This window comes from Microtus pennsylvanicus, chromosome 11 (genome assembly GCF_037038515.1).
Source record: "Microtus pennsylvanicus isolate mMicPen1 chromosome 11, mMicPen1.hap1, whole genome shotgun sequence".
Taxonomy (NCBI): Eukaryota; Metazoa; Chordata; class Mammalia; order Rodentia; family Cricetidae; genus Microtus; species Microtus pennsylvanicus.
In genome coordinates, this window is record NC_134589.1 from 27,650,783 (window position 1) to 27,674,548 (window position 23,766).

A 23,766-nucleotide genomic window follows, 5' to 3' on the forward strand; every position below is an offset into this window, starting at 1 on the left:
GATGTGTGGGTGGTGCATCTTTGCCAGGGAACAACGCCTGGGAATCAGGGGCTACAGGAGGTGGTCCGATCCATTCCTCAGCTTTTCCGCAGTGGCTTGGGCTTTCCTGAGTCTAACGGATGTGGAGATGTTTTCCTGTGTCTGATCTCAACTCTCCCCTCCCGCTACACCCCCCCCCCCACTCGCCCACCTCACATTCAGAACTCCTCCAGTGGCGCTTAGCCCTCTGGCACCCACGGTGTGAGGGAGCTAAAACTGATTGAGACCCCGAATACGGAGAGATGAGGCGGGGCAAAAGCCAGGGTCTTCGCTTGCATGCAGACGCCTGGGACGCACACATGAACGCAAGCACCACTTCCAGCAGAGTGGTGGAGGAGAGCAACTATGCCGAGCACTTATCTCTCAGACAGGCTTCCTTTAAGCCATATTGAGAATCTGAGAAAGGGGAGAAACTGAGGCACAGAGTGGAGCTCTGCAGGATGAAGTAGGTAAAGCTCAGCTCACACTCGAGGCCCACAGTGGTCTTCGCAGGTGGTCTCCACTTAGGCTTCTGGTGACCCAGGCTCTGCGGTCTGGTGCCACCCCTGGGGCTAGGCTTTTCTAGGATGAAGTCCCCAAGAGGAGCTTCCACTCTGCAATGATCTCTAGAAGCAGGAAGCTCAGAGCATCAGCCAGAAGGGTTTGGGTTATGCCAGGGTCAACGTCTTAGAAGTGGACCCGGGATCTGGACCAGCAAACCTAAGAGGCTGGTGGGAAGACACTCCCAGACCACACCCACCTCTACCTTTCTAGCGTCGCCTATTTCCCTCAGTTACCTTCCAGCCTGAAATACCGGGCATTCCACTTTTCTTCCCTTTCTCCAGTCGGGCTCTGGGTTCAAGCGTAGGGTGGGTGATTAACCAGGTGGAGAATCGAATTTCACTGCGGGACCCCGGTAACACCCCTAAGTCCTGGGGTTCTTGTCTCCCTTCTTTTCCAGTCCTGCTTAGAGCTAAGTTCTGCCTTCTGGCTGTTGTCCAATTCGGGGGTGCGTAGGGGCTATCCCAGGACTCAAAGCCAAATACTTTGATTTCTAAAGGCTCCCTCCGGGGGAGTCCCAAAGACCCTAAAGACTAATAGAAAAGTGGGTTCGGTCTAGGCAACTGTCTGATTGGACCCAACCTTCGGGAGCGATCCCAGGGGCAAGAGGAGGGGAGAAAGGCGGTCCTGGTTTTGGGGTGGGAACCGGATTCCAGCTGTGGTTCTCTCCCCCGGCACCCCCTCCCGCACTGGCACGACGACTGACCAATAGAAAGGCGGCTCTGGACCGGTGACGCACGGCGATTGGCTGTGAGGTTGGCTGGGGAGAGGCGGGGCCGAGGCTTGAAGTTGGAGTGAGGGATCCAGCTGTGGTGTGCGCCGGGCTGCTCGCCGCCGCTTTCGCTCGCTCGCTCCGCGTCTCGGCCGGAGGAGGAGGCAGTGGCGCCGGCGACAGCTACGGCAACGGCAGCCACGGCGGCGGCGGCGGTGACATCTCCGCCTCCACCCCCGCCCGGGACGGCCCCCCACCGTCTCCCCGCCCCTCCCGGTTCTCTAGCCCGCCGCGGGGCGGAGGAAGGAGCCGGCCCCCACCCCCTCCAAACCCACCCCCAAAGAGATCCCTCCTCCCCTCCCCCCAGCTGCCTCTGGCGCGGAGCCGGGACGATGCTGACCCCTTAGATCCTTCTCCAGCTGCGCCGAGGGAAGAGGGGGCGCCCCTTCCCGGACCCTTGCCCTCTACCGGGTGGCCCCTTTTTTTCCTCCATCTCTCGGGGACTGCTTCGCCGAAGGTAGCGCCAATTCGGGCAACCGGAGCCTGGGCGCGAAGCGAAGAAGCCGGAACAAAGTGAGGGGAAGCCGGCTGGCTAGTCGGGGAGCCCCCGGGAACCCAGGGGAAGCGGGACTCTCGCCAGGCGGGGCTTCCCTCCGACCCGGAGCCCCGCGGGCAGCATGCCCCTGCGGGCAGGGGGAGCAGGGCTGAACTGTCCCTCCTGGGGGCTCAGCAAGCTCTCTAGAGCCCCCCACATGCTCCCCCGCCGGGGTCCCCCGGTTGCGTGAGGACACTTCCTCTGAGGGGCGCCGCTCGCCCTCTTCGGACCTCCCGGGGCCCCGGCTGGCCAGAGGATGGACGAGGAGGAGGATGGAGCGGGCGCCGAGGAGTCGGGACAGCCTCGGAGCTTCACGCAGCTCAACGACCTGTCCGGGGCCGGGGGCCGGCAGGGTCCGGGGTCGACGGAAAAGGACCCGGGCAGCGCGGACTCCGAGGCGGAGGGGCTGCCGTACCCGGCGTTGGCCCCGGTGGTTTTCTTCTACTTGAGCCAGGACAGCCGCCCGCGGAGCTGGTGTCTCCGCACGGTCTGTAACCCATATCCTTCGGGGCACCGCGATGGACCGGATTAGGGGGGTCCACAGGGGGGCGGGTCGTGTCGCCAGAGGGGGCTGAAAGCCAGGTGAGTTAAAGAAGTGAGTCTGAACTGTAGACAGTTGAGAGGGGGGACTGCTGAGGAGGGGAGGGGGCGTCCGAGTAGAAGCGAAGACTGGAGCAGGCTTGGTGGGTACCCTAGGCGAGCCCCACCTCCGAATACACACACCTCAGTCTTCCTTGGGCGGGGAGGGGGGGTGGAGGATTGAAATCCAAGCTAGGAAAAGAGAGGAGACGTGACCCTCTGGTATGCAGCTGGATGCACTACAGATGTGGGCAGAGGAGGGTCGTCATCCTCCAGATGTAGGCAGCTTCGGGAGCCTGGGCTTTCTACTCCAACAGCTCGCCCGCCACGGGTTAGCGAGCTGGGTTTGGTTTTTCGAGTTTGGGGGCAGGGGTGGAGAGGAAGCTGCGGGGACGGAGGAGGGGAGACCGCAATCTCCTGGGGTTTTCTTATGCCCCCGCCCCAAAGTTTGCGGCGGATTCTAGGGTCCAGTCCCCCGACCTGGTCCTCAAGGCTGAGGTTTTTACTGACCTAGCGGGAAATGGGGGGGGAGGTCCTGTCCCCCGCCCCCCAACACCCTCCCAATCCGCGGGTTGGAGGCACAACAAGGAGATTTCGGCGGCGGCTGATGTCAGGGGTGCAGAATGAGAACAAGATGTGGTGAAGGGGGAGCTGTCTGCCCCCAGAGCTGGACTAGAGCCCCTTTCAGAGAGAGCCCAATGCGGTCAGCGCCCTCCCCACCTCAAATCTTTATCTGAATGCTGGTGACTAAGGTTGGGTTGGGGAGTTTTGTGCTTTTTTTTTTCTTGTGAGGGGAGATTGACAAGAGCTCCGGCAAGTGGGGGATGGGATTAAGCTCGTCCACACACTACGCCTCCCCTTTCACAAATCAGAGTGCTCCAGCTGATGGCAGACCAGGTATGGGAAACCGCAGTCGTCTGAAAGTGTTGGGGGTCCAGGAGACTGCCAGCGTGTTCACTAAGGAGGACTGAGGTCGGGTACCCCAAGCCTACTCTATGGCTAGGTTTTGGAAGTGCATGCCCCACATTCCAGGCAGATGAATTTTGCTCTTCACCCACACCTCTTCCTAGCCTGGAGCAGTCAGAGAGCCCCTAGTCCTCTAAAACCCTAGCACAAAGCACTGGCTTGACTGACGCCCAGCTCTGGGGTAGCAGAAAGGTGGGGTCTAGCTGTATTAATATCCCAGTGATCGACAGCCTCTTCTGGTTCTCCAGCCCAGAGGTTCTCTGGGACTCAGGGTGGGAGATCACAATTCTACCCTGGTAGCCCTTGAGAGTCCAAGCCGGGCTCTGCTTTGGAGAGCAGGGGCAGTGGGAAGCTCGGTGCCGCCCTCACTCTGCAGCGCTGCTGCCTCTAGTGCAGAAAGCAGGATATAAGCTTGCGTCCCCCACCCCCTGCTCTACACTCCGAGTCTTTGAAGAGCTCCCCTCATCATCCCTCCCAAGACTTTGCCCCTTCCTTCCTTTCTCTCTGAGCTGAAGAAAGGAGAGTAGGGGATCTGAGGTCTGTGGTCTCTCTGTTAACAGACACATCTCAAATTGTGAACCTCCATCCCAAAGTCCCCTTCTCTGTGGCAGAGATGGGGATGGGGAAAAGAAGCCCTCCTCTCCACTCCCAACCACACTATGAATGGGAAAAACTCCAGCAGTCCCTGCTTCTCTTACTCAGGGATTCTTGGGTGACTGGAAGGTCTTGTCTCCTCTCCCTTCCCAAAGCCCCTAAAAGCAGACCTCTGGGCAAGCGTCTCTGCCAACTTGCCCTATCTCCAGGTAGAGGATCTGGAGGTAAATGCTTTCCTGGAAGGAGATAAGTGACCCAGGCTCTAAGTGGGAAGAGAGGTTAGGGGAGCAGGCCCAATTGGGGAGGGGGTGGTCTTGGGTGTGTAGAATCTATGTCCCTATATCTAGACTAGCCAGCACACCAACTGAGGGTATGCTGAGAACAATTTCTTGGTAAAGGGGGCTGCCTGCCCGAGTCCCCCATTGTTCCAGTTCCAATCTATCCATCATTCTAGTTCCAATCCTATCCAAGTGACAGAGGCAACTGTATTTCCACTGCCAGAGAGGTACTCTGAACTGCCCTCTAGCCTTTCCTTTCTCTCTTTTTGGTTTCTGAGAGGCTTCTGTTAGCTCCAGGAGTCCCCAATGTAGGTCATGAAGACATTGGTCCTGAGGGACTTGAGGACAAACTTACCCTCTCCAGTTAACTGAAGCTAGTTAGCCCTTCTCCCTACTATACTTTTCTTGGCCCTTTCCTCTTGCGGCCTCATTATGAGGTCAGATTTCCTAGAATGGAGATCTAGACGCAGGTAGGAAGTGTGTGTGTGTGTGTGTGTGTTGGGAAAGGAGGAAGGACAACAAGAGGAAGAAGGGACACAAAAAGTATATGCTCCTGTACTGGGGAGGAGAGAGACATGAGCCCCAAGCAGCTCCGCGGCAGGCCACAGCCTCCTAGGTTACAGTGATTGCTGCCTTTGCAGTGTCTCCCCTCCCGGGAAGGAGTTCCTGAGCATTCCCTCTCGGGCTGTTGTGTCACATCTGGAAGTTTGTGTAGGAGTTTCTCCAAGCTCAGAGCCCAGCACAGCTTTTTCTCATTTGGAAATCACAGGCTGGCATTTGGGATGCCGAGAGAGGAGGGGTGGGAGGGGGGCCAGGGAAGGAAAGGGGAGTCTGCCAGGAGTCGGGGTGGGGGGGGGAGAAGGGGGAGGCCTGAGAGGCAGGAGTCCTAATGGCTTCCAGAAGTGAATGTGAGTGTGGGGCTGTGTGTCACTGTGTGTGTCTGAGTGTGTGCCTTTAGAAGGGAGGAGGCCCTAGGAATTTCTTTATTCTTCCTTCCCATTGTCCCAGTGCCCCCAAGTCTTCCTATTCTTCCCAAGAGAGGATTCTCCACTGGGTCCTCAGAGGAAGTGTGTGTGTGGGGGGGGGGGGAGTTGAATCTCCTATGTTCTCTCATCCCAGTTTCAAACCCTAGACCATCTAGAGAAGATTCTAGGGAGAACGGCTAGAGGAGAGAATTAAGTGGACTGGGGGGCAGAGGATCTTTGGCAATTTGTCCCAGATCCTCCATTCTTCTGGGTCATATAGACTCCTTTGCACGCACTCTGCTACACTGCTGGGGGACTCCCCATCACCCCTAGTGCCAGTTGGAGCCATTCCTGGGATTACCCCTCCACCCTGCCCCCCTTCTGCTACTCCCGCCCCAGCTCTCACCCCGCCCTGCCTGCCTTAGTTGGGATGGCGACAGACACACTGCTCGCATACACAGACATGCACACACACACACACACACACACACACACACACACTCACTCACACACGTTTGAATCAGATTTCTGGCCTATTTCCCCTCCCAAAGATTCCAGTGGCGTTCTCTCTTGTGTCTCTGTGCCTCCTGTCTCTGTCTCTGGGTGGGGCTGGCTGCCTTTCGGGCAGGCTTCAGTTTTCAGCGTAGTTGGAAACCTCCCTCCCCACACACCCACACACTGGAGCTGGGGGTGCATAGGGAAATAGGCTAGTTAGAGGGAGGGGGCCTCTGTTGGGGAATCCTCTTTTCTGAAAGGATAAAAAAACGAGCACAGGCCATCAGGCTGAACCCCTGAATCTTCTTCCTCCCTAAGAAGCATTAGATGTCATAGACCACCATTCTCTCTGTAAGATGGGTGAGGCGAGGACCTGGTCCCCCACCCCTCAATTCTTACTAGAAGGCCAGAATTCCTGGGTCTGGGCCAATTTCCTCCTCAATGTTCTTTAGTCTCACATTTCCAGACTTCTGGAAGGGAGGGAGGTAGCTAGAAGGCCTGCTTTGCTGTCTGGGTTAACACCCCAGGCCCAGGGCCTTAGATCTCTAGTTGCCAGGCTAGGCAAAAGCTGTGTCTAGATAATAACCTATGGAGAAGACTCATCTGTGGATATAACATGCTCTATTTCCCTCTCCCAGGAAGGAGGGGAGGGGAGAAATGATAGAGAGGTCATCTTCTGCCATTCTTTTTCTCTGCTTTGGATGGTGGGCTGTGGGGAGGAGAAAGATCCTCCCCTCTGCTGCTCCCACCCTTTGGGATCCACTCCAGCCCGGACAGTCACCATAGCAACAGTAGACATGTGACCGCACAGGTCTCTCATAGTCACTATGGCAACCACTGTCCCCCGTTCCCTTGGTTACCATGGGGATCTGTCACATGGTTTCCCCCCCAACTTGATAACCTGTGGGTCTCCCTGCTTCTGTTTCCTTGCATGGGGACAAGACAGCAGTCTGGGCAAGGGGAGCGCATGTGTAAGGGGAAGGGGGGTGTCTCTCTAATCACCGTGGCAACAAATCCACACCACCTGGTGACACATTCTCCGGTTGTTATGGCAACAGAAGAACATCACACAGTGACATACTGCCATGTTCCCAAGGAAACAAGCCCCACCCTGAGAAGGGTGAAAGACCCTCTTAGATATTCTTCTATTCAAATTGTTCTAGATTTGCCTGTCCCTTAAGACTTATCCACAGTGAAGGGATGGTGGAGTCGAAGGCAGGTCCACGGGGGCAGGCTGGGTCGCCAAGGGGCGTGGAGAAGGGAATTTTGGCTAAGAGCCTGATGTAGGGTTGTCTGGGTGCAGATTCTGACTATCAGGGGCCCCAGTCCGAGCCAGTAATAAGTAGGAAGAGAAGTGGGGGCCATCCCTTCTGTGGGATCAGCTCTGTCACTCCTCACACCACTGTCATCGCCTGTCACCGCCGAGGGCAGCATCAGGGAAACATGAATGGGGAGGCTTCTGGACTGACAGGTGACTGACTGATTGGTTCATTCATTCATTCGCTTTTCCTGTGCACTGATCATTTGCTATGGACTACATGTTACACTGGGCTCTGTAGTGTGGGTGCTGTTAAGGGTGAAGCAGAGCATCCCTACCTGCCAGGAGCCTACAGCCAGCAAGGGAGAAGAGCCAAGCACATGACTTAACTCCGTGGAGTCACTGCTCTTAGATGTCCTCAGGAGTATCCTGGAGCCCTTCCCCCACCGTTGTTCTCATGGGCCCCTCCTAGGTGCTGCTTCTTCTGCAGAGAGAGGTGGGCTAGCTTGGGGAGCACGGACCAGTTATTAAGGGTAATTGCGTCCTTTCCTTTCCAAGTGGTGGCTTCCTCCCTGTCCCCATTTTTTTCCAGAGTGACCCCTGGCTGACCCCTATTCTGGAGAGAGATCCGACAGCTACACTCAGGAAAACAGCCCCATAGAAACACTTTCATTTCCCCCTCTCACCTACTTCCCTGCTCTGAATCTAAGATTTTATTTCATTTTTTACTCTCTCTCTCTCTCTCTCTCTTTTTTTTTTTTTTTTTGATTTTTCGAGACAGGGTTTCTCTGTAGTTTTGGAGCCTGTCCTGGAGCTAGCTCTTGTAGACCAGGCTGGTCTTGAACTCACAGAGATCCACCTGCCTCTGCCTCACGAGTGCTGGGATTAAAGGCGTGCCCCACTGTTGCCTGACTTACTCTCATTTTTTTAAGGGATGGATATTATGAAAACCGAAATGTCTGAGGATTTCTGGGGTGCTAGGTACAGGTGGTGACACGGATGTGCACCCAATAGAAAAGAGCCTGCTGACAGGAATGGGGAGCACTTCAAGGTGGCCGAGGAGGAAGTTAGTGCTGGAGATTCAGACAGTGGTGGGGTCATCTGGGAGGATGGTTACTGGGTCTCTGAATATTCCTGGTCATCTCTTCATGTCTGGTGGAAGCCTTCTCATGCCAGAAGCAAGGCTAAGACAGGAAGAGTCCATGGACTCCAGGGCCCCAGGTGGACTAGCAGGGCAGGCAGCAGGGGTTGCCACAACCCCTTCCTCTTTCCTTCTGTCTTGGCTTGTCTCAGAGTTCTTTGAAGCTAGGCTGTCTTGTTGTTCATCTGTAGGGTCCAGGGCCTGAAACCTTCTTTATCTAGAGGTCATCTTGTATATCTTCATGCCAATGGGCGGAAGGTAAACCAAACCTCTCAACAGAACTCACTATGCGGAAAGGCTTGGGGTTTAGACTTCCCTCTGGCCCTAGCTGCTCAGATCTGGCTTAGAAGACACAAGAGGTGTGGCAGAAGCCTGGCCATGTATGGTGCTACTACTGCCCTCTCTGCAGAGCTGAGGCTTCTACCAAGTGCAGGGTCTGGCATGGGTCTTGTTTCCAATAGACATGAATGTGGCTAAAGGCTGAGGACTTGGAGAAGCCAGGAAGCTGGTGCTTGAAGCCAGAGCCTTGGGTTCCTGTGAAGTGGCAAGGGGAGCAGGGCTGCAGATGTGGGCTCGCTTTCTGATACCAGGGCTATCCTGAGTCCCTGTCTGCCTGCGTAGTTGTAGTGCAGGGAAGATAACGGAGTAGACCATGCGCTTGGAAGCCTCCATCTCATCTTGGCTTCTTGAGCAACTCTGGCATATGACTTGGCTTCGGCTCTCTGGGTCTTGCTGTCCTTGGGTTGTGGGGAATGAAATGATCCGCCCTGGATGCTTCGTGGGGCTGTTGTGAGCAGCGATCGTGGCATTGTGTGAAAGTGCGTGGTAAACTGTAAGGCAGGCTTAATCCGACTGTAGGTTTGTGTAACACATTCGCATACATTATCTCACTTGCTTCTCACATCTACCCAGTGCGGTGGGGAGAGGAGGATCAGATTCGCAGCAAATTCATGGAGCCTGGCATTTCCACAGGCGCAATCAATTCTATTCCCTACATGGCTTGTGCAAATAGTCAGGGTATTTATGGCCTCCTCTACCTTACAAATGAGGAAGATGGGGCTGGAGAGATAAAATGACCATGGCAGGCCCAGCTCCTTCCAGCTCACCTCTTGTGTTTCCAAAGGCCTTGGGAGGTTAATTGACAGGTAGCGAGTGTTAGGTCTGACCTGGAAGGCGTCTTCAGCTCAGGCTTTGGAAAGCTGTTTCCTTGACACCTGGTACCTGGTTTGAGCGCATCAGCATGTTGGTCATTCTTCTCAACTGTGTGACTCTGGGTATGTTCAGGCCATGTGAGGACATCGCTTGTGACTCCCAGCGCTGCCGGATCTTGCAGGTGAATATGTGTGTATTTCTATCCATATGTGTGTGTGTGTGTGTGTGTGTGTGTGTGTGTGTGTGTTAGAGGAAGGGTTGAGTGGTTCTTGGATTGTAAAGCCTGAATTCTGTTCTGCCAGAAGCCCTGGTCCAGCTGGTGGGCATTGGGTAGGGTGGGTGTCCCCTATCCTCCTTGGGTGGGGTGGGTGTCCCCTATTCTCCTCAGTTTTGGCAGCCGCTACTCCTCACTTTAGGCCTTCGATGACTTCATCTTTGCCTTCTTTGCCGTGGAAATGGTGGTGAAGATGGTGGCCTTGGGCATCTTCGGGAAGAAATGCTACCTGGGAGACACTTGGAACCGGCTTGACTTTTTCATCGTTATTGCGGGGTGAGGGCTTGGGTTACGGTGGGAGGTCATTGGACAAGTCTCCTGCCTGTCTGGCTGTCCACTCCTCCAGGGCTGCCTGCTTGCAGGGCTCTGGTCTGTCATCTGAACCCCTACAATGTTCCTTTGGGGTCTGTTTTCCTTTGAGTTGACTGTCATGGCTTGGGGGTATCCTTGTCCCCTAGACAGAGAGCTGATCTTCAGCTTCCCTTGGTGGAGGAGAGGGAAGAGTCCTAGGTCATCCTGCCACCTCGCAGCAGGATTCTTCACTGGCCTCACACTCAAAGGGCCTCCATCCCGGCCCCTCCCCACAGGATGCTGGAGTATTCGCTGGACCTGCAGAACGTCAGCTTCTCAGCAGTCAGGACAGTCCGAGTGCTGCGACCGCTCAGGGCCATTAACCGGGTGCCCAGTGAGTGACCCCTTAGCCCTTACCCCTGGACAGAGGGCCCTCAGAGGAAATGTGGCACATTCATCATGACCTGAGGCAGAAAAGGGCACAGCAGGGACCCAGTCGGAACCTCTAACCCTCGTGGTATCATTAGGAAAGCTACCTGGGTTCTACTCAATTCAGCCAGGCTGTGGGCTGGAATCTTAGAAACACCTCAGATGACCCCTTTCCAGAGGAATAAGGGTGGATGGGGACCAGTGGAGAGACCATCAGACCAGCAAGAGGGGACACCAATTGTTAATGGTCTTTTTGGTTTTCACTGGTGTGACCACACCGGCACTAAACACCACTTCTCTCAAGACAAGGCTACTCCACGTCTTACCCTCTGGCTGTGGTTGCATTTCTCCCCCTCCCCCACTTTCCAACTCTTGCAGTGACTGCTGAGACCATTATCTAAATTAAACCGCATTGGTTTCTGGAGCCAGCAAAGGTTTGGCAGCTTCAGCTCCCCTGACTTTCTGCCCCTCTCCCTTTGCAGGCCCCCTTTGCAATTCCTCAAGCTGCAGATGGTCCCCATTGGGGCCTCAGGAGGGGGCGCTGTGCTTGACTTAATGCCTGATGCTGCAGTAGCCGTGTGTGTGTGTGTGTGTGTGTGTGTGTGTGTGTGTGTGTGTGTGTGTGTGTGTGTGATTTGCTTACCTCTGGGAGGACAGAACTGCTGAGTGAGTGGAGGGGGGCATGCTTGATGTTAAAGGGAGAGCTAGAAGAGGGGCGTGGCTGGCCTCCTCTCCCAGGTGACAGCTGCTAAATTGATAGACCTCAGACTAACTACTGCTGTAATTCCCTTAATGTAAGCAAGCCCTGAGGAATTGATCTCAGTTGGAGCTCTGATGAGCTGAAGGGGGATGGGAGGAACTAAGGGGCGGTTGACAAGGGCTGACTGGCTGGTCAGGATAGGGTGGCTGTCGTCACCGGAAAGGTTAATCAATTGTTGTGTTATTGTTTAGAACCTTTGCCTCAAAGGGAGCAGAGCCCACACAGGGCACTTTGGGGGTCGCATGGGCCACTAGAGGTCCATCACTTTGACAGGGGCTTAGGATATCTGAGTCTCCTAAAGGCTAGTTCAAGTATTTGGGTTAATGAGTCGTAGACCCAGAGTGAGGAATGGATCCCTAACCAGGCTTTTATTTGGGGGTGGGGATGCAGTGACTTTGCCCATGGACATTAACTGCCATGCTCTCAAGAAGACAGAGTTATATCTCTTCAAGAGACCCTGATTTCAAGACCTAGAGCCAGCATGGAACAGACACACAGGGAACAGAATGCAAGACCGGGCAATGGGGGTGGGCTCAGAAGCCTGGTAAAGCGCTGCTCATCTTGGCTGCTTTCTAGCCTTCCAGGATACAGGAGGTCTGTCTCAGTTTCCCCAGTGGCCCCCTGGGACCATCATTTAGGAAGGTCAGGTGACTGAGTCTGGTGAGAGAAGGAAGTGGGAGGTGTGTGTGTGTGTGTGCCTGTGCCTCGGGGAGCAGGATTTGGAAGCACAAAAACCTAAATTTAAGTCCTGGCGCCTACATTTAGCAGCTCCCATCCTGAGCATCTCACGTCACTTCTGGGAGCCTCAGACTTCTCATCTGTAAATTGGGGGTGATATCATCAGCCCCATGGTGACAATGAGACAGTGAGGTGGGACTCAGAACCCGAGAGGGCTTTGGAAGCCACAGTTACTGGGGATAGGTGTTGGTACCATACAATAGATAATATGGGCGGGCCAATGGAGCTTCCAGGGCTGTCTGGGAGAGTTAGACATGTCTACCAGTCTCCCCTCCAGCTTAAATTGGGCCTTCTCAGCATCCCCAGTGGGCCCTTGTGGGGAAGACTGCCAGGCCTGTGGCACTCAGCTTCGCTGGACTGGACTGGAACCCCCAGCATGGCTCTTCTGCCCCCACAGGCATGCGTATCCTCGTCACATTATTGCTGGACACCTTGCCTATGTTGGGCAATGTCCTGCTGCTCTGTTTCTTCGTCTTTTTCATCTTTGGCATCGTTGGTGTCCAGCTGTGGGCAGGGCTGCTTCGGAACCGATGCTTCCTCCCCGAAAATTTCAGCCTGTGAGTGGTGGACCCGGTGGGTGATGGACGGGGGTTGGAGGCTGTGGACCTCCCTTGGTCCCTGGCTTCCTGTCACCATGGATATAACTGTTCTCATATCTGGCACACATTTGGCTTATAAACCTAGCTACACATTGGAATAACCTGGGGCATTTTCAAGCCCTGATGCCCAGGCATGCCTTTCGGAGGTTCCCATTACATTGACCTGGGCTTCAGCTTGGATCTAGGCATTTGAGAAGCCCCCCAGAAGCCAGGCACAGTGGTGTACAACTTTAATCTCAGAATCCTAGAGAAAGGATTGGGCTAATCTGAGTTTCAGGCTGGCTTAGTCTACATAATGAGCTTCGGCTAGCCAGAGATATGTAGTGAGACACTGCTCCAAGAGAAAGAAATGGGAGGGGGTGAGGAGGGAGGAAGGGAAGGAGGGAAAGACAGAGACTCCTTGAAGACTAGAGGTATAGCTCAGTTGGTAGGGTGCTTGTCTGGTGTGCACAAAGTCCAGGGTTCAATCCCCAGCACCCTAGCGCTCAGGAGGCAGAGACAGGAGGATCAGAAACTCACAATCATTTGGCTACCTAGAGTTTGAAGCCAGCCTGGAATATACACACGGCACAAGGCTGACGAAGGGTGGGAGGGTGGAGAAACAAACCATTCCTGTGATTTTGACTTGCAACAAAGTTGGAATCACTTCCCTATTGTAGACCTCTGGGCTGGGGAGTTCCCGGCCAAGCTCTCACATCCCTCTCTGCCCCCAGCCGTGTCTAAAAAGCCCTGTTTTGCCCAATCTCCTCTTCTGCTTTAGGTCTGGCTTATCCCCTGTGTGTCTCTGTTCACCCACACCAGCCTTTTTATCCTTGGCTTCTCTGTGGGGAACCCTACTCCCCAGTCTTACCTCTGTCTCTCCCTCGACCCACAGCCCCCTGAGCGTGGACCTGGAGCCTTACTACCAGACAGAGAACGAGGACGAGAGTCCCTTCATCTGCTCTCAGCCGAGGGAGAACGGCATGCGGTCCTGCAGGAGCGTGCCAACACTGTGCGGGGAAGGTGGTGGTGGTCCGCCCTGCGCTCTGGACTACGAGGCTTATAACAGTTCCAGCAACACCACCTGTGTCAACTGGAACCAATATTATACCAACTGCTCTGCCGGCGAGCACAACCCCTTCAAAGGCGCCATCAACTTTGACAACATCGGCTATGCCTGGATTGCCATCTTCCAGGTGGGGCCACATGGGCTGTGGGGTGTTCCCCCAGAACAGTCCCAGGAGACAGCACAGACTGGGGCTTATCCTCAGGGTGAGGGTGGTGGCCAGGGCCTTGGTGGGGGAGACTAGAGGAGGCACTAGCAGTCCCAGCCGGAGTCAGCTGTCTCTCTCGCCTCAGGTCATCACTCTGGAAGGCTGGGTCGACATCATGTACTTTGTGATGGACGCGCATTCCTTCTACAACTTCATCTACTTCATTCTCCTCATCATCGTGAGTGGCCCCTTCAGCCCTCGTGGGAGTGGGAGATAATGGGGCTTCAGATGAAGTTGTGAACAGAGAGGAAGTTCTTAGCTCCCAAGTCCTGTAGAGGTGGTGGCGTCTGTCACACTGTGAGAAGGCCATGGGGTGAGACAGGAGAAATCCGAGATCAAGGCCAGACTCTACCGCTTACTACTATTAGGACCTTTTGCAAGTCATCTTCTTTGAGTCCCCACACCCATTATAGGCTTCTGATTCTTTTTACCCATATAGTAGAGGGTTCTCAAACCCCCACAATGTTGTCATCACCTTCCCTAGGGGTACCCAGAAATGGCCAAGTGTGGTTCTGACTTCATGAGCTCTAGGGGAGCTCTGCCAATATGCTGTTGGAAAAGGGATAGATGCTAAATATCTCAAAATGTTTGCAAGCAAAGAATCGTGCACCCAAAACTCCAATTGGTATTGAGAAATACTGTGAGATCTCTTCTTCCTTCCAGCTCTGAAATTCCAATGCTCTCGGAAAGCGGAAGACAGACCAAAGCAGTATCATTTAATCATTTTAATCACTACCAGTCATAGTAGATGCTTTCATGGCTACCACTTATAGCTGATATTTATTGAGCACTTACTGTGTGCCAGCCACTGTTTCCCGAGGGTTGGGCATTTCATCCTCACCATGATCTCATTGCTACCTTTGTTTTCCAAGGAAGGAAAATGACTTTTCCTCATTTATCTGCCCCTACCATGTGCCTTGTCTAAGCCGTGGATCAGTGTCTCCAGGGAGGGCTATCAGTGCTAACGTGGCTGTTCTTCCTTATATGCTCCCGTGATGTGGCCACTTCAGGGATGGTGGCCTCTGTCTTCTAAGTGAGAACTCAGAGCTCTAGAGGGTTGGCCACTGGTACAAGATCACGTAGGAAGTCGGGGCTAGAGTTGAGATGGCAGCTCCAGGTTACCAACTCCAAACCTAGCCCTTCCATTTTCCCACGTCACCAAGAGGTCAGTGCAGAGACAGATCGAGGGCTGGATACTGAGAAAAGGAGATTAAGGAGTCGGGTGTGGCGGTGCATACCTTTAATCCCAAAACTGGGAGGCAGAGGCAGAGTCAGGCAGATCTCTATGAGTTCCAAGTCAGAGTGCTCTACAAAGCAAGTTCCAGGACAGCCAGGGCTATACAGAGAGACTCTGTCTCAAAAACCCTAAGGGGGTAAAAGTAAATGAATGAGATTAAGATCAGTCACTCAGGACAGCTTCCGAGAGGTAAGGACAGAATGAAGCTACTTCCAAGGAGAGAGAGAGACGGTTCCCTAGGCTACCATAGCTTTCCCAGGTGTGAAAGAATGACCAAGCTTGGAGCAAAGCTTGGCTGGGGACCTTTACCATCCCTGACCATTACCACAACGGTGAAGCCAGTGCTTCAGGATAGCGACTCATCTGAGAATTGTTGCCGTCCTCAGGCTTGCTTGGGTGGGGGAGGGATAGGCAGGGACACGGGGGGGGGGGGGCTAGTTTCCACCCTCCCACACACCTCCTGAAAATTCTTCCCAAACAGCTCTTTGGAATCACACTAGTGAAGCTAATTATCATAATTACTAGGACATGCGTGCGAGAAAAAAAAAAAGGTCTGCTTTGTCACCACAAATATTTATTTCCATCATTCAGGTTTGTTGTCCAAGCAGTAGGTTACTCAGGGTCCTGGGGAAACTGAGGCATGGAGATGGGGACCAGGGGAAGATGGGCAAATCAGAATGATGCTTTTGTTAGTCCGTAGGATATTGAAATCCTGTTATGAGTCTCCCCCAAGGTCACCCAGCTAGAATTGAAACAAGTGGGAGAATTACAAGTAGATCTCAAAAGGTTTTGCTCCAAGTTGAAGGTTCTCTGTCTCCAGTATTACGTTCATTTCTCCAGCCTTCTCTCCAACTAGAAACTGGGAAAGACACCTTGGAGTCTCTGTGCATACACATTTAAAGGCTGGGAACTCGGGCTATCTCAAAGCATTCTATCAACAGCAATAGCAACACCCTGAATGTCCATAAGGCTCAATTTCAGTCTTACTTGGTCTGTATTAGCTAAGTGATCGTGGGCTAATTTCTTGATCAGTCTGAGCTTCAGCTTCTTCCCTGCTCAGATGCAGAGTACAAAAGTGTCTGCTCCCCAAATTATCATGACAATTAAATGGACAAATGCCTGGACCACTGCAAATCCCCGTGCCTGGCCCACAATGAATTCATTGATTGTGGCAGCTGGCATCGAGATTCGCTTTTCTTCAGGACATCTCCTCTTTCTGGCCCCACCCCTGCAGGTGGGCTCCTTCTTCATGATCAACCTGTGTCTGGTGGTGATTGCCACACAGTTCTCTGAGACCAAGCAGCGGGAGAGTCAGCTGATGCGGGAGCAGCGTGTACGCTTCCTGTCCAACGCTAGCACACTGGCAAGCTTCTCCGAGCCAGGCAGCTGCTATGAGGAGCTGCTCAAGTACCTGGTGTACATCCTCCGCAAAGCAGCCCGCAGGCTGGCCCAGGTCTCTAGGGCTGCAGGTGTGCGGGCTGGGTTGCTTAGCAGCCCCGTGGCCCATGGTGGGCAGGAGCCCCAGTCCAGTGGCAGCTGCTCTCGCTCACACCGACGTCTGTCTGTCCACCACCTGGTGCACCACCATCACCACCATCATCACCACTACCACCTGGGTAATGGGACGCTCAGAGTTCCCCGGGCCAGCCCAGAGATCCAGGACAGGGATGCCAATGGGTCTCGCCGGCTCATGCTGCCACCACCCTCTACACCCACTCCTTCTGGGGGCCCTCCGAGGGGTGCGGAGTCTGTGCACAGCTTCTACCATGCCGACTGCCACTTGGAGCCAGTCCGTTGCCAGGCACCCCCTCCCAGGTCCCCATCGGAGGCATCTGGCAGGACTGTGGGTAGTGGGAAGGTATACCCCACTGTGCACACCAGCCCTCCACCAGAGATGCTGAAGGATAAGGCACTAGTGGAGGTGGCCCCCAGTTCTGGGCCCCCCACCCTCACCAGCCTCAACATCCCACCTGGGCCCTTCAGCTCCATGCACAAGCTACTGGAGACGCAGAGTACGGGTGAGAGCGTGGGTGGGTGTGCTGGGACCCCACAGTTGGAGGTTGGGTGGTCATCTAGAAGACTAAGGGTCTGGAGTCTGAGGACCCAGGGCCCAGTTCCCAGTTTCTCGTGCTGCTTCTTGTAGCTCTGGAACCTTCCACCAGTTCCGTTTTTCTTTTCTTTTGAGCCCTAATTGTTTCATGTGTTTAAACGGGAGCTAGGATTACCGTATATGTTACTACAATGTAGAAGGAATGACAGTTGTCACACATGCATGCCTCCCATGTACCATGCCTTTGGCCATAACATCTAACTACTGCTGCTGCCCGATGATGTGCCCGCCACATGCTTTGCAGGCAAAATCAGCTTGAGTCCTCTGGACAGGTTGGTAATGAGCCTGCAGGCACCCTTGCTGTGTGCATAAGAGAAAAGGTGGCTAGGAGTGTTGGGGAGTGTGACCTCAAGACCACCTGACTCCGCAGCCCACTCTGTGTCCCAAGGCTCAGCGGGGAAATGGTGTGTGACTGTGGCAGTCTGGTGCCTCACAAGGTGACTGCTGTAAACAGAGAGACCTAGAGCAGGAGCAGCCAGTGCTGAAAGCAGCCAGCCTGTGGGTGGAGCCTCAGTGGCCTGGGGGAGTGGGATGCTTGCCACCCGCAGGCTGGCTACCCAGGCAGACACAGTCTGGGACCCGTGTTGCAGGGAGGACGTGGTGACAGAATGCAGCGGCATATGTGAGATGTCCCTTGGGAGTGTGTGTGGAGGCCAGAAAGTGTCAGCACAGAACTCAGAGTGAAAGGTTCTTAGGCTAGCTCTCCCCCTGCCCTGCCATGGGTCATTTCACATGTAGGCTTCCATTTTCCTCTGTGTGGGATTGAGGCTGTCACTACCGTGGGAGCTTACTGATGGCCTGTGGTACACAGATACACTCAGGAGGGGGACATAGCATCTTGTCTGTCCTAGGGGTCAGGCCTTGAGCTGACGACCCCTTCACACTTGTTTACCTGAGTAGTCTCTAAGATGTCATTCATTTCTCATATTCTGTGACCAAAACAGGATTTAGATGAACAAGGATGCCTTGGGACATGTCCCTGTGTATATTCAGAATATATCTGGTATACTGTGTGTGCTTGGGTGCATGAAGGAAAGTGGGGGGTATTCCCCGTGTGTGTGTGTGTGTGTGTGTGTATGAGGGTATGAGTGACTGATTTACATGCATTTGGGTATAGTGCTTCTTCCTGGTGTCTGCATAGGCACATATGTGCATGGGTCTATATATAAACATTAGATGGCATGAATTTGTTTGGGTATACATGTGTGTGCTCTGTGTGTGGGTGTGTATATGTGTGTGTGTATTGTGGTGCACAGATTGCATGTGCTCACTATACATGTGCACAGTGTGTGCGTGTATGTGGGTCTGGTATGTGTGGTGAGAAGTGTGCTCGTGTAGCTGAGTCCCAGAGATCCCCTGGGAAATGCTACTCAGCACTGTGTGGGTACAGAGCTACACTCTCTAGGGAGGGAAGCTAGTCTAGGTTCCTGACAGAAAGCTCCTAGGACATAGGACATAGCTCCATAGGGCATAGCTGTACAGGATCACAGAGGACATGGTGGCTACCTCTCTACCTCAATTCTAGGATCCTCAGAAGTGACCATCAATAGGGTGCCATTGACATTGGGATATTTTGTTATTCAGGAACAACCCATTCACTAAGTGCCTAGCATACTCATGACTGTAACCCCCAGCCTCTCTCCCACAGTCTCTACATCCTCCTAGGGCAGGGGAGCTCCTGGCGAGCATCTTGATGCTCTAACATCTACTCTTTTGTTCCAGGAGCCTGCCATAGCTCCTGCAAGATCTCCAGCCCTTGCTCCAAGGCAGACAGTGGAACCTGTGGGCCAGACAGTTGCCCCTACTGTGCCCGGACAGGGGCAGGGGAGCCAGAGTCCGCTGACCATGAAATACCTGACTCAGACAGTGAGGCTGTATATGAGTTCACACAGGATGCTCAGCACAGTGACCTCCGGGACCCCCACAGCCGGCGACAGCGCAGCCTAGGCCCAGATGCGGAGCCTAGTTCTGTGCTAGCTTTCTGGAGACTCATCTGTGACACATTCCGGAAGATCGTAGATAGCAAATACTTTGGCCGGGGAATCATGATCGCGATCCTGGTCAATACACTCAGCATGGGCATCGAGTATCACGAGCAGGTAAGAATGCAGCCTAGGCTGGCTCCAGATAACAGCTCTTCCTTAGGGTTGATTCCTCTTTGTGTTGAAGTGGCTGAGAGAGGGGGATGGAAAGGAAGTGATGGGGTCTCTCGAGGGTGAGCGCAATGATTGTCCTCGTGTGTTTTCTGAATCTAGAGGTTGCCCAGGCAGCTGCAGGTATGTTCTGTCTGGGAAGGCTTCTCAGAAGAGGGACGCAATAAGCCACCAGAAGAGACTTGGGTTTTTGGAGAAGGCAAGGCAGGCAGGAGATGCATTAACTCAGTAAGCAGAGGGTGATTGACAGGCAGGAGGGCCATTCAGGTAGAAGTGAGGGATTGGCCGTGTTGAGTGGCCGTGCCTGAGAGAATATCAGCGTGCAGCCATGAAGCAGTCTTGGCTTGGCCTCAGGTCAGAGCCTTGCTGTGAACTGGGGTAACTCTGGGTAGGTAAGGGTGTCCAGAATGGCCAGGTGACTAGAAATCAGTGAATTTGAGGAGCTGCTCCAAGGAGCAGGGTGTTTGGTCAGGAGAAGAGGCTCAGCAAGGACCGTGAGCTGTCTTCAAATATTTGAAGGACTGTCATGTGGAAGAGGGAAGCTTAGTCTGTGGGTCGACGATGGCTGCCGGCTACAGATCTGGCTGAGAGGAGGAAGCTACCTCCAAGCTGTGCAGATGGAATGTTTGGCCATTCGGGGGACTGCACTGGCCTGGGCTGTCTAAAGAGGTTGGCCAGTCGCAATGTGTGTGTGTAGGTTCTCCCTAACACTACTCATCTGGGTGTCCTGGCCATCCTGGGGCAGCAGGGAGGGGACTGGCCACCAGAGCCTCTCTTTTCCTGGTTTGGAACTGAGCGTGTATATCCCTCGTTCCTGATTCCCATGCCAAGACAGAGGTATTGAGAGCTCGAGACAGTCCAGCATGAAATCGGAGGGGCGTCTCAACCAGTAGGCACCTAGCCAGGGTGTGTGAAAGCAGTAAAATGTTCACTTTCCTGTGGGTTCTGAGACCCCGTAGCCTCACTTCACTGACCTCTGCCCTGGAGATGACATGAGCCTTTGACTCTTGCCCTGTCTGGCCAGGCACACCCCTCATTAACCCATCCCATTGGCTCTACTCTCTCTTGCTCGAAGGACCCGGTATGGAGGGTATAGAGCAGCTATGCTATGTATGGTGGAACCACACACCGGCTGTAGTGCCAGTGGGTGGGCATGCATGGCACTGGGTGGGTGTGTTGTGTCTGGGCTGCGTGGGGCGTAGGCATGTATGCACGTGCTGGTTCTGCCGCAGAGAGGTGCTCTACTCTGCCAGGTGGCTGGGGGAGAGTGGGGACAGCCTCTTCTCCTGTGACCCAAGAGATGGCAATCTCTAACCTCTGCCACCTCGGATCCCCTAGCCTGAACTGCCACCTCCTCTCTTTCACTCAGGGCCGGCTGTGCCCATCCTGCTCTCTCAAGGGAGCACATTTCTGGTGCCCTCCTCTCTCCCCGGGGGGGGTGCACCCAGCAGTCCATGCCTGGCCAGATGCTGCTGGTGGAGGCTTTGATTACACGGGGAAGAAGCTGAGTCACACGGGCTCAAGGCAGATGAAGCTGCAGCAAGAGGGCTTTCAGTTAGATGTCAAGAAGGATGCCCCTTTTGGAGAGGAAAGAAAAGTCATTAGTTGAGGTGCTTCCAGCATCTCCTTACCCACGTTCCTGAGGAAAGGGGCGACAACCCTAGCTTCCCCCTTAGCCCTCATTTTGAACGGGCAGCATCTGCTGGAGGGATAAGTTTGTCCTAGTACCTGGTGGCTGACGGCCCCATGAGAGTGAGTGGGAGTCCCCAGCAGGCTGGGCACATGACTGGTTGCCGCCTGGAAGGCTCAGAGGGTAGGCAGGGTGGCATAAAACCCCAGAAGCTGCCATGGTCCTGTGCTTGCAGGCACTGTGGCGTGAATGTCCCACCATCTGGGCTTCTGAGCAGGCTGAAGGAGAGTGAGAAAGTATGGGCTGAGAGACAGCGACACAGAGGGGCTTAGAGGGGACACAGGGATGGGACAGATGCTTAGAGGGAAAGATGGAGACCCAGGGGGAAAGGGACAGAAAAGACAGAGACAGAACTGTAGAAGGAGAGACAGAGACAAGGGGACAAAAGACGGAGACAGACAGACATCTAGAGAGACAGAGGAAGACAGGAAGGACACTGAAGACAGAGACAGAGACAAAGGTCCAGATGCAAAGGAGGACAGGGATGGGGCAGGGAGGGGGAGCTCAGGATTCAGATGGAGCTGACTGCAGGGGAAGTGAAGCTGATTGGAAGGAAGGCTTGCAGATGCTACTGCAGTGGCTCTTGGGCCCCAGGTTCCTGGTGTCCCTGTGGGGCTCTTAATGAAGTGATTACATCCATCAATTCTGGTATTGATCAGCTTGGGGAGCCCTGGAGAGGGGATGCTGTAAGTGATCCTAGCCCTCTGCCCCTCTCAGGTGCTGTCTTCTCCTACTGCCATCTGCTTTGCCAGTTATTCCGTTTCGTTGCTGAAGACAGTGCCTGTCCCTTCCACCTTCCTCTTGATGGGAAAACATCGTTTTGTTATCTTCCCCCAGACCCCCAAGGTTGGGACCATGTTGACTTCAGCATTCCTCTGATTCCCCTGTCCCTTAACCACTTGCCAGCAGTATTAGTGTGTCCAGAAAGATTAGTGAGAAGGACAAGGACACAGAACACTGGGGAGTACCTGAGCAAGAAAAGTAATGTAGTGTGACTATAGGATGGAGCCAAAGCATGTGTCCCACCAACAGGGGCCAGTACAGGGAGTCCAGAATGGTGAATTATCAACTTATCCACCTGTTCATCCATCTGCCCATCAGTCTATCCATCCACCTATCCACCCATCCACTCCATTTTATTCCATCATTCATCCATCCGCCTACCCACCCACCCATCCATCCATTCATCCATCCCATTCCATCCATCAGTCCACCCACCTATCCATCTATTCATCCATCCATCCACCCACTGACCCACCCACCCGTCTATCCATCCATCCATTCCACACACATATCCTATATGTCAGAGTTGGACTTATGCAGTGGTGCTGATAAATGTTTATTGTGTAGCCCTTAATAAAATAAAATAAACTAAGCTGGCCATCCCACTACTCAAGAGACTGAGGCAAAAAGATTGAAAGTTCAAGGCCAGCCTGCACCATTTACTGAGATTCTGTACATAAAAAAATGTAAATATTTACTTATTTATTTTATGTATATATGTGTGTGGTTGGGTAGCTGTGTGTGTATTGTATGAGCAGGTGCTCATGGAGGTTGGAAGAAGTGTCAGATCCCTTGGAACTGGAGTTACAGACAATTTTGAGCTGCTGTGAGGGTTTTGGAAATCAAACCTATGTCTTTGCAAGAGCAGTAAGTGCTCTTAACAGCTGAGCTGTCTCTCTAGTCTTCAGAATTTTTTTCTTAAATAAAGAAAGGCTGAGAATATAGCTCTGGAATAGAGTGCTTTCCTAGCACGTCCTAGGCCCGAGTTTTAGACTCTAGTACTACAGAAACAAACAATCCCAACCTAATTTGCCAGTTTTCGTGGTGTAAATGTTCCCACCATAGCCAAGGATGTGGAGTTGGAAAGGGATGGACCCTAAGCTGAGTCTACAGGACAGCCAGGGCACAGCCATCCAAAGATGCAGCAAGGCGGGGGTGGGGGGGACGACAGAGGTGCCAGACACTAAAACCTAAGTGTGGGCATTCGGAATGAGTGGGGCACTGGGTATGGGCTGGCCGAACAAGTAACACGAGATTAAGCTGGGAAAAACTCAGGCCAGATCTTAAGAGGCACAGAAAGGAATCTGGCTTGTGTCGATAGGTTCTTAGCAAGGATTTTTAGCAGGTCATATGACCAGGTTTGTGTTTTACCAGAAACTTCCTGGGAGCTGTGAGGAAGTCAAGTGGGAGAGAAGGGGTTGCTGCCGTGGTCCATGCTCTGTTTTCATTCCTGGAGACAGAGAGGAGGGGGCTTGGGAGAACCCACCAGACCCAAATCCTTAGACTTAGCACCAGGTAGCTATTAGGAGGTGGCGGCGGGGGGGGGGGCAGCAAGGCCTCCAGTGGGGAGCAGGGACTTGAGATGATATCTGGGGGCCAAGAAGCGGCGCTGTGCCCTGTGTCCCATCCAGGGCCTTTCTGTGAGTTGGGGTCTTGGAGTCATAGGCTAATTGTCTCTTCTTGGTTCTGAATCCAGTAAAGGAAAGGTGCTACCCACTTATTTTAGAAGCAAGATGGCAGCAGATAGGGCTGGGGAGGCTGAAAAACAGAGAGAGACTGGTGTAGCTGGCCTCTTAGGCCAGGAGAGGACAGGATGGGCACAATTCTGCTTGTCCCCAGTGTCCGGACCCATCCTGTCACTGCAGATACACGTCCAGAGAAGGTTTCTATTTATAAGTGGTTGAGGCTGGTTCGCAGCAAAGGAAGTGAGGGTAAGATGGGGGTGGGGTCCACACGTGGTATGCCAGACTGTTGAAGGGGGGTCACAGACTCCTTTTTTGGTTCTGTTGAAAGCCGGGAGCACTCTCTCTTCAGACACAGATATGCCACATTGATACTCCAAACGTGGCATTTGAAGGCAAGGCTTTGTGGATGCCTTCTACCTGGGCCTGGCCCTTGCTTTCCAGATTGTGGAC

The 23,766-nt window shown here is 53.7% G+C and overlaps 1 protein-coding gene across 17 annotated transcripts in view; it reads left to right on the forward strand.

The window, feature by feature from the left end:
- Nucleotides 1-1,400: 1,400 nt before the first annotated feature.
- Cacna1g (calcium voltage-gated channel subunit alpha1 G) overlaps nucleotides 1,401-23,766 on the forward strand; it is a 65,235-nt gene continuing 42,869 nt past the window's right edge. For 14 of the 17 annotated variants that reach the window (XM_075991066.1, XM_075991065.1, XM_075991055.1 and 11 more), the window contains exons 1-9: nucleotides 2,005-2,384; nucleotides 9,384-9,495; nucleotides 9,731-9,864; nucleotides 10,176-10,273; nucleotides 12,204-12,363; nucleotides 13,280-13,580; nucleotides 13,744-13,836; nucleotides 16,130-16,913; nucleotides 18,728-19,104. In XM_075991066.1, the coding sequence (XP_075847181.1) occupies nucleotides 2,143-2,384; nucleotides 9,384-9,495; nucleotides 9,731-9,864; nucleotides 10,176-10,273; nucleotides 12,204-12,363; nucleotides 13,280-13,580; nucleotides 13,744-13,836; nucleotides 16,130-16,913; nucleotides 18,728-19,104 (2,301 nt within the window). In that variant the 5' untranslated portion in view covers nucleotides 2,005-2,142. Of the gene's footprint in view, nucleotides 2,385-9,383; nucleotides 9,496-9,730; nucleotides 9,865-10,175; nucleotides 10,274-12,203; nucleotides 12,364-13,279; nucleotides 13,581-13,743; nucleotides 13,837-16,129; nucleotides 16,914-18,727; nucleotides 19,105-23,766 lie in introns of all 17 variants that reach the window. The other 3 variants (XM_075991070.1, XM_075991069.1, XM_075991071.1) reach the window with 3 other exon arrangements.